General features: G+C 40.0%; 5 protein-coding genes across 5 annotated transcripts; 2 read left to right on the top strand and 3 right to left on the bottom strand.

Moving 5' to 3' along the window:
* Positions 1–24: 24 nt before the first annotated feature.
* Positions 25–507, top strand: V1516DRAFT_667031 (uncharacterized protein; the record flags this gene model as incomplete). The annotated part of the gene is made up of 1 exon (XM_066920782.1): positions 25–507. A coding segment is annotated over one exon (483 nt), but the record flags the coding sequence as incomplete, so codon positions are not given.
* A 382-nt stretch (positions 508–889) lies between these two features.
* V1516DRAFT_144390 (uncharacterized protein) lies at positions 890–2,598 on the bottom strand. Its single transcript, XM_066918645.1, has one exon. It carries the CDS (start codon positions 2,163–2,165, stop codon positions 1,182–1,184), a length of 984 nt encoding a protein of 327 aa, XP_066774691.1. The 5' UTR covers positions 2,166–2,598; the 3' UTR covers positions 890–1,181.
* A 678-nt stretch (positions 2,599–3,276) lies between these two features.
* V1516DRAFT_667029 (uncharacterized protein) lies at positions 3,277–4,238 on the top strand (the record flags this gene model as incomplete). The annotated part of the gene is made up of 2 exons (XM_066920781.1): positions 3,277–3,556; positions 3,619–4,238. 2 exons carry the CDS (start codon positions 3,277–3,279, stop codon positions 4,236–4,238), a joined length of 900 nt encoding a protein of 299 aa, XP_066774690.1.
* An 849-nt stretch (positions 4,239–5,087) lies between these two features.
* On the bottom strand, positions 5,088–6,900 carry V1516DRAFT_682726 (uncharacterized protein). The gene has a single exon (XM_066923466.1). The coding sequence runs from the start codon at positions 6,848–6,850 to the stop codon at positions 5,321–5,323; it is 1,530 nt and encodes a 509-aa protein (XP_066774689.1). The 5' UTR covers positions 6,851–6,900; the 3' UTR covers positions 5,088–5,320.
* Positions 6,901–8,640: 1,740 nt separating this feature from the next.
* On the bottom strand, positions 8,641–9,655 carry V1516DRAFT_682725 (OPT oligopeptide transporter protein-domain-containing protein). Its single transcript, XM_066923465.1, has one exon. It carries the CDS (start codon positions 9,592–9,594, stop codon positions 8,833–8,835), a length of 762 nt encoding a protein of 253 aa, XP_066774688.1. The 5' UTR covers positions 9,595–9,655; the 3' UTR covers positions 8,641–8,832.
* Between the last annotated feature and the right edge of the window lie 319 nt (positions 9,656–9,974).

The following is a 9,974-nucleotide window of genomic DNA, read 5'->3' as shown; positions in this document are numbered from 1 at the left end:
GAATTTGCAAGATTATTTAATGAGAACGATATGTCCAAAATGCTAGCGGACAATTACATTTTGTGGGAGGGTGCTTTGAGAGCTGATGGCATCAGCCGTGCTAGACTACCAGAGATTGACAATGGAAATTGCACAGAAGCAGTGAAGAATTGGATTAACGGTGGAGGACACGAATCGGGAGTTAAAAATATGCTTCGAGATAAGTCAGATAATGTTGCCGAGTCTGAGAGCAATAGATCTAGAGGATTTCGAAGCAACCGTCATAGTGCTTATGGAGCACCATCGGATGACTATATTGAACTTGAAGGGTTTTCGAACAAAAGTTATGACACAAAGTATTGGTACGGCACCAATAATGGATATACTTGGGATCAAGGTGCCCGCGCTGTAGGAGCACACTGCAATGGTAGATTGCGCTCAACATATCAATATGGCAAGGAAGTTTTGACAAAAGCTGTGCCGATGATCGCTGTCCTTCTTTCTCTCTCTCCGATGCTCAAATGTTGACAATCTTATCCTGAGTCTACTCAGCTGACAAATACAAATTGATTGAATACTGGCTTCAATTGATTAGTGGAGCTGTATCAGCTACTGGAAGATTGGAACGCGGGCACATGCTATGCAGTAGAGTGATGCAAACTGGATCAGATTTGTTTACTGCATCGGTGATAAATTGAATAGAGTAGTTCAGAATGAAGAGATTAAATTTAATTTATAAATTATTCGTAGTAGCTACAGAATTATCTAAACGATTGACTCAATCCTATTCTCGGTGACCATCATACGAAATCTGGAAGCACGGATCAGTTAAAAGATTAAATGATTTTTGTCCCGAAAAGATGGAATAAAAATATGGCCATGATTTCCCTGGAAAATGGAATGTGAACTAGGACGGAATTTTTACGGCGTATTTAATCTATAATAGTCCAGGGTAAACGCTAATTTCTGGAACTAGGACTCAAAAACTAATTATAAAATCAAATTTGTCATAACCAAAACAAAATTATATCAACAGTAAAGATCACATCAAGTAGATACATTCATGCGTTCATGCGTTCATACCTCAATCACACTTGTATGTTCTTAAAGGTATTGCTGTAAACTTGATCGACTAATGCAACTTGGCCATGCAGACTCATAAATTCATCGCCGCTTCCTTCGCCAAATGATATTTCGGTTAATTAATTCATCAAACTTGCGCAAATGTATATCGCTGTTATGCCTGAAACATATTTTGCCAGAGCAGACAGTAAGGAAGGTATGTCAAAAAATATGCTTCTTATAATGGCCTTAGTGGTCGGTTGTATCTCTCGTTTGGGAGAATTGAGATAGAACGGATCGTTCCGAACGATACGATTAACTATAATTGCAAGCTCTCTTGAAGTAAACCATTTCTGGAGAACTTTGTACGAGGACAGTTCTAGAGGCGAAGGTGGCATGAGATAAAGATATAAAATTGAAAGGATGCACGAAGAAAGACCGTATACAACCCATATGCGACGCCATATTGTAGGATCTCCAGCAGGACCGATACTAATAACTTTATAACTAACAAGAGTGAACATAAGATCAATCAATGCAGATGCTGGATCGCCCCAATCTTCTACTTTCTCATGCCCTTGAAAGGTATAAAATGATTTCATACAGTAATCGGAAAAATAACTAGCATAGCATCCAAGCGCATAAATTGCCACAGCTAGAAGTAGCATAAAGACGTTGCTAGTCCAGTATTGAGCTATAGATCCCAATCCTATAATAAGGAGGCAAGTGCTAACCAAACGGCGAGGATCAGCCACATGCGATAGATGTCGTGGAAAAATTCCGGCCAGGGAAACCAATACTGTTGCTATAATCAAGATGACAGGCAGAGCCTTTTCCAACGGAGAATTTTTAGTAAGCGTAAATACTGTGATGGAGGTTGGTAATCCACCAAAGTTCGTACCAAAGAAGAAAGAGGAAAAAATATGCAAAATCAAGACTTGGCCATTGATCTTCCGTTTAACCCGGCGCTCTTCTCTCAATGTCCAGCGTGCCTTAGGATCGAACGACGGTATCTGTTTGTACAACAAGTTCAGCCCAAGTGTGTCTGACTTTATGGGATCATCGAAAATTGACTGTTGAGTTGACACACATTCCAAATAATGCTCCTTCCTAGCAGCCGACATCCAGAATCGGAATTTGGAAGGCCCACTAGAAAGTTCGGGCCAGTCTTTCGGAATGTTGAGCACATTAACATCTTCTCCATTCAATGTCTCCTAGTCGGACTCTGTGAGCATAGCCTCACAGTGAGGATGAATGAACGATATTTCAGATCATAGATGTTTTCCACCTCAGCACAAATACTCAACTAATTAAAATCAAGATGTCGACATAAATATTTGTTTGGTAAATATACTGCTGACACGAACATAAATCTCTCGTGCAGTCATTCAAAACCAACTCGTCTTCCTCAGCAGCATTTACCAGGTTCGGACAAACTTCTTACCTGTGATCAGAGCAGTTTGTGCTGATAACGTTAGGCATTTATTTGATCCGAGTATGTAATCTCAGCTTGTTTTTGTCCACCTTTGATTCCGCCTAGTTTTTTTAACTTTATCTTTTTCTTCCTCTATTTCGCCGTTATTTAAACTCTAATGCCTATCGCGCTGTCCATTTTTTTCACACCAGCCTGGAAACCTCCACTGTACGCTCCCCACAATATTTTACTGGCCTTGGCTCCGGCTCGGCACTTGGCCAACTTTCTCAGGGTGAGTAGTCCGTTTTTTCTCTATCGTATGAACTCTCGGTCCTTACTACGTTAATTTCTTTTTTTGCCTCTTTTTTATTTTATCTCTCAAATTTCCATACATTCAATCATTCAGAAACAAGATCAGAATTATTGACTAATAAAGCTGGAGAATTTAGTGAGAATGGAATGATAACCAGTTATCCGGTTCTAGTGAAATGCTGCCTAAACGTGCATAATATGTTAAATTTGTACTATTAATTTCATGTTTAGTATATTCGAAAAGTCAATGCTGCTTCTAATCTTTTAGTAATAATCATTTTGGTTTAAAGTCATATTTAAATGACGAATATCGTTTTTGCTACCTGAAGCCAATAGCGAAAGTTATTGATCCAAATTAGAATAGCGTACGTCTTGCTCCCAGTTACTGGTGGGATCATACTGCTCTCTATCAGTCACATTGCTTCGATCCGGAAGCTGGGCTAATACTTGGAAAATATTACAAACAGGTGCGATTTGCTTATATCAGGAGATAGAATCACCTAAAAGCTATGTTCCTTGGCTCACTCACCACGTCACTTGTTGCACTTCTAGCTGGATTACCAGCCGGACTCCCCGTTGCCCTTGCATTTTTCAACTCGACTTTGATTCCATCAGGGCTCGGACCGGTTGAACTTGATATATCGACTCTTCAAGGACAGCGAGTGGTAAAACTTGTTCAGCATACTCCACCGTCGATTACTACTACTTGGGCTTTTTTCGACTTGTTCGAACCACTTGAGCTCACTGACGATTTCCCTGACGACTCTGATGCATGTGTGGGTCATGAAGGTAGAAATTTTTAATTTTGTTGGATTAAAGTCATCCGAGCTAATCTATTAACAATGGTCTAGGATGCATAATTAGAACAGTTACATTGCCTGACTCGAAACATTTGACAATACACACTATTCCACTGGATAGTTCTCATACAATAAGCACATCCAGCTTTCAAATATGGTTAGAGAACGCTGTTGGGCCGGAGATGACTACTATCCTATACATCGATTTTCACTGTGACAAAAGTGCAATTAATTCCATGCAAGATGAAATTTCTACAATAGATATTAACGGAACTACATCTTCCTCAGAGGCTAATTTGGGAATTCTCAAAACAAATGCTAGCTCGAACTTTTTTGGTATACGTCGACTTCGTCCCTTAGACAACGGCTTGTACCTCAGTCTAGATAGCAGTATTACATGTGCCGAAGATCAACTAGAGGAAGATTATAGTCTAGTGTCGGCTGACGACCACCTGGTTTATGGTGCATCCTCGAACTGGAGGCTTACTAAGCTTGCTCTGATTATGACCTTAGCTGTAGTCATATCGTTTGTTTCTGGATCAACCTATGGTAAGCGACAACGAGCAGCAAATGATATTGATTTTCTTCCCTTTGTGCAAACGACTAGTGGCTTTTCTCGTGTTACCGGTGATCTTGCTCATAGAGTAGCCAGAGGAGCGAATAGTATTTGAGCTTCTTGATATAATGAGTATTTATTAGAATATTTACCATTTTGCTTTCTACTATCGAGATCGTTGTCAGAGGCTGAGAGTCTTTCTCTCATAGATGACATTTTCTAATAATGCTTCGATATTGGCATCGCAAACTGTAAACGAACCAGAAGAGTTTTAATCGTTATTCTAGATTGATAACAGCCAAAAATAAGGAATTAAAACTGCTTATACGAAATGTTCTTATTCCAGAAAGTCTGCACTGCCAGAAGCCCCGACTGCGCTCGCACAGTCTGGGGTAGCTCAGCTGCCGCGCCGCAGTAGCATTATTCTCTTCTTCTAGTTCATGCCACTGAACCGTACGTATTGGAAATCAGAAGATCGATGTACTTTCCTCAACTTGAGGATTTCACCTAAATATAAATTGCACAATAGCGTCTCTGCTTATCAATTTAAAGTTGCTGGTAATAACATGCCTAGAATCAATATCTCTCAGTGCAATAACTCTCAGTGCATAGCCAACCGACACGCTCTCTGGCAGTTTGACAATCTCAATATTATAGGAAGTAATATCGGTGCCCCATTTAAATGCTTTTAAATTTTCTTCAATAATATCCGTATGCGAACAACAATGTAGATACACTGTTCCGATTTCAGGTGACGGCGAAATACAAGTAAGGACTCACCGCTACGCTATGAAAAACAGTTGTAGAAAACATTTAAATAACATCAGACTGGCTCAGGTAATAATAGGCGTCGGTGATCTACGATAACTGCTGGTTTATAAGTTTATAAGACACAACATCAGTTGCTCTGCGGGATGATCTTCAGAACAGTTCATGGAACATGAGTAACATGGAGGAGAATCTTTGTACAAATATTGTATATATATTGTTTCCTGTCTAGGTACCGTTATCTTAATTTGGTATTTACTTAGTTTTGGTTTTCGTCATTTGTGTTCTGTAACATTCTTCCTGGCAGGTGTCACATTCAAAGAGAAGTCGAGCCCTGGGTATCTGCACTTGATTCGAACTAAACTGACAATCAAGCAATTTGAAATTTCAATCTTAAAGCCTTAATTAATAACAATTCGCTTTATGCCTTTAAACTTCCAGAATTGAGTACTGATTCTCGCCTCTTTGAGGTAGTTCCAGATATGTTGTTGCCGCTACTTGTAGTTTCCTATCTTGCTGGATCCTCTCTTGAATACTACTAGCTATTCTTTCTGCACCTACTCTTGCGCCTTCAAGATTGGCTCCTGCTGGACCAAGCCTCAGAAATGCTAGCCGCCCTGTTATGTACAGAGGTACGTCCTTGGACCATTCCAGATCATCAGTCAAGCATGGTAGTCCTGAGCCTATTGTCTCAATAGGATAGCTTTTCAGCAGAGGTTGAAGAAATTCAACTCCATTTATGTTTGGAGTAGATCCTGTTGCATAGTAAACGTATTTCAGTTCATGGAGAATTTTCACTGCCGATGAGCCCATATAAACCTTAGAATCAGTCCACTGTTGCTGTTGTGTACTCCACTGGCCAGGCTCAAATGTAGAGTGCTCGTGAATCTCCAACACGCCCTTCTTCTCGTAACTTTTCACGTGATGATAATACTCGGGATTAACAGATCCTCCATCTCTGGCTTGTTTAATCATGTGCCATCTTTCCTCATCGGTATCGAGCATCCAGAACGTGGACTTCATGTAATTTTTGTACTTTGACACCCATTCCAGATCAAAATCAAAATGCTTGACTTTGACTCTGCTTCTCAAAATCCAGTGCACTTTGGTTACTCCTTTTTGACTAAGTAACCGATGACATAGCTGTGCTCCTGTTAGTCCGCCTCCTACTACAACATACTGGCTGTTGTGCTGAACCTGGCTCGGAGGGAAAGATACCACAGATTGATTCAATGCTTTGAACAAGTCACTTGTGTGACAACAGCCTGTGGGAAAGTTAGGGCTATTGATATCTTGATTGATTTCTCCGATAGGGCCACATGCTAGTACTACATAGCGAGCCTGTATAACATCTCCGCAACATGTCTCTACGGTGAAAACTTTGTCTGTCTCGTCGTAGTCGATTTTGGAACACTTTTGGTGCGAAATCTTATCCTCCAGGTCATATCGCTGTACAATGTCTTGACAGTAATCGTGAAAAAGTTTTGTGGATGGCCGGAAGTAGTCCTTGTCGTCTCTATGATCTACCTCGATCGGTCTATGTTTGTTTCTTCTCTTCTTCATTTGGTGCTTCGACAGTTCTTTTCCAGCCACGCCTGTGATTTTCATTAGCTGTTTCTGTCTACCGTTTTTATAAGCAAATGCAATCATTCCATTTATATCTTGAGGATCGGGATGGAAGAACATGGGCGACCTAAGAAACGGAATCTGGCATGCTTCAAACTGGCGATCCCACTGCCCCATCCAGGATCCAGAAGTAGCGTCAATGCAGTGGATCTCAAGCTTGGGATGCTCAAAAGTCTTGTTCCTATGATTGAGAGTGTTTATTCGCTTCTTATGCAGCCAATGAAACCTTTGCTGCTCGAGGTCAGAAAATAGAGCATCTGGGGTCCTTTCCAATAATCTAGCAGCAATGGCCAGTCCAGCTGGACCCCCTCCAACAATAAGTACGTCCAACATTGCAACAATTCGCAGAAAAATATCAGAAAACGGATAATTAAATAATAAAATAATATAGAAATGCAGTGCTTTGACTATTTGGTGTTGTGGTAATTAAAACAGATCTAGAGTTGATATACACCTTTAGGGCCGCGATACCTTGAGGGTTGAACCTCGACCTCGATAAATCCATGAGATAACCTAGCAGGTATTTAATGGGCTGTTTAATGGGCTGGGAACAATATCCTTCCCAGGCTGAAAGGAATTATCAAAAAACAACTACTCCTCTTCATTGATCACTCCTCCTCATTGATCCATACTTTTGAAGTTAATTGCAGTAAGATAGTTGAATCAATTGAATAAAGGACACTCAAACTTTCATATACTGAAAATGTATTATTTACATTGGACAACAATGCAAAAATGATTTACCATCTGGTTATAGTAATCGCAAACCCTCTCTGTAAACCTAGAGCCAATAATTGATTAATTCAATTAGTGGTAGCGAATCTGCTATCGAGCCAACGTAGACTCAAGCATACACTCAATAGCGATTAATTAACCAGCAAAATTTATTTTTCAAAAAAAAAATTATCCAGAGAACCAGTTTTCTTTCATTTGACTTCTTTGCATCTTAATATATTGATATATTGATATTGATATATTGATATATCCATATATAGGAATAATGTTATCTGGCTATATGATTAATAGACATCTCAGTTTCTTGGTATACACTGCAATCATATATTACAACCCTTTTTTTCATCTTCAATCGTTTGCACTAGCTGTTCTGTCTTCAAGTCGGACTGGAATCTGTACATGATCGAGTAAACTCCATAAATCAGTAATTCAATACAAATAAATCATTGCAAACACCGCTCACCCCACTGTCTGATCCTCAAAACAAACCATTCAAATTACATCTCGCAACTGTAAATCCTAAATTCAATCGAGTTAGCCTCCTGAATAGCTAATATAATCAGCTCCCTCATCCAATAGTTCAAAACCGGAACTTATTATTCTGCACAAATAACTGATTCCATGATCGAGCAGAACAGCCATACTTCGTATAATTCAATCCTCAAACCATCAACTTAAATACCTACTTAGATAACTGGAAAACTGAATATAAATAAACCTACTATTCACATAATTCAAACTATTCGAAACAGAATTGGATACTCGACATCTAAGTTAAAAGTCGGGTTAATATTAATTGCAACTATTATGTAAACCACTTCAATGATCTCGATAAAATACCTGTCGACATCTAGCATTCCTCGAATTCCTTTGGCGCAGGTGTAGAAAGCTGATTCAAGACAGGATTGGCCGGCCGGGACGTACTCCTATATATTTCGAATCATCCCCGACCACCTCCCCCGGCAGGCCGTGAATCGTCCGTTATGGCAATAATTTTGCGTTTCTCCGTAACTCTGTAAATCATTTCAGAATCATTTTAATCTTTGGCGAATAAATAAAACAACCAAGAAAAAAAAAAGGTTCAGTTGAATAGGCCCCATCGTACAAGAATTGGCTATTGCACTCGAAATCCCTGCCCCTCACCCTAGTATACTAGAGGTGGAATACCCCATGGGGATTCCAACCTTGTTTCTTAGCAACTGGCTTAACCTAAAACCCTCAGGCAACTTGCTTAGTTTTGTGACTTCTATTCACCATTACTACAGATAGAATACTGAATAAACCCTCAAAACCGCTAATTCTACAATGGAATTCTTCACTTCAAAACCTTTGTGAATAAAATCACTTGAATCTCAACCTTATGCTATGTAATATATCTCTTTTGGAATTTTTGTGTATCTATTTACTTATCAATTTACCTCTCAAATATTGTGCACAACGTATATTATAAACCTCTCTGCTTACCCACCTTTTCAGCCTCACACCCTCCACTTACGACAGCTAATTACATACGGCATGATTATATCTTCAAAATATCATATTAAAAAACAAACAGATTTTGCAGGTACTAATTACATCTACTACTCCCAATGAGTAGGACCAAATGTAGTACCCTCGGGAACAGTATAAAGAGGGGTTGCTGCGCCATCGACTCCAGCACCAGAAACAGTTTTACCCCACCATGGCATACTGACATTGGTTACCTGCAAAGTGCAGAAGACAAGCACAGCACAAAGTGCCACACCTGCACTCAACGCAGCCGAAAGAACAAAGTTGTACTTTGTCCACCATGTCAAATAGCGACGACGAATAAAGTACATGAAAATAAACGACACTTCAAACCCTGGAATAAAGTACGACAAGTTATATCCAGAGTTCCACCAACTCATACCAGCAAGGAACATGATAGGGTTGAAGTTTTTAACAAAAGGAAACTTCTTCATAGCAAAGAATCGAAGGTAATACAAAGGAAATCCCGCGATGGTACCGATCAAGAAAGACCACTTGAGCCATGGATAAAGCGTTCCAAAAATCCGTCTTGGACCGACAACACCCCATACAAGAGTAGCCGTGTAGAGCGCATTTGGGAAGGGGCAAGTGAATCTGTTGTCTTGGTCCGGTGAACACAAATCATCGAACGAGTGTGTCAGAACTTCGTTTGCAACAATCGTGATCAAGACCTGAATAACTGTCGCCAACAGCTGCGCTCTAAGGAACGCGCGAGGTGGAACCTTGGCATAGTGTGCCAACTTCTGGGAACCGATAATACTATCAGCCTGAGCATCGACATTCCATCCGAACACTCGACAAAGCATATTGGAAATAGCATGCTCGGGAACCATATATCCAGCAACAATGATAGCAATATCATTGAAGCCAAGTTCATAACCAGTAATCGAAAACACAATTGCACTTGGGAAGACAAGGAACATGCAAATAACCATAATAACAATAATAGCCCACGCAGGAGTGTTGGTAGGATACACTTGGCAAGCAAGAATAGCAAAGACGACCGAAACCAAAAGAATCACAAGATACCACCAGTCGGGTACCTCGGGATACTTTGACATCAGTCTGCAAAGCGGATCATCATATGCGTCGTAGTTTGACTTACCACGGTTCTTTAGACTTTTAAAGAATCCAATGGCTGCTGTTTTCAGATGACGATATTCAGCAAGAACGACATACACCCACGAACTCGTAAACATAACAAACTCAGACC

This window comes from Lipomyces oligophaga (assembly GCF_038497815.1).
Source record: "Lipomyces oligophaga strain CBS 7107 unplaced genomic scaffold V1516scaffold_18, whole genome shotgun sequence".
Taxonomy (NCBI): Eukaryota; Fungi; Ascomycota; class Lipomycetes; order Lipomycetales; family Lipomycetaceae; genus Lipomyces; species [Lipomyces] oligophaga.
The sequence above is the reverse complement of the archived record's forward strand: the minus strand, read 5'-3'. Positions and strand labels throughout refer to the sequence as shown.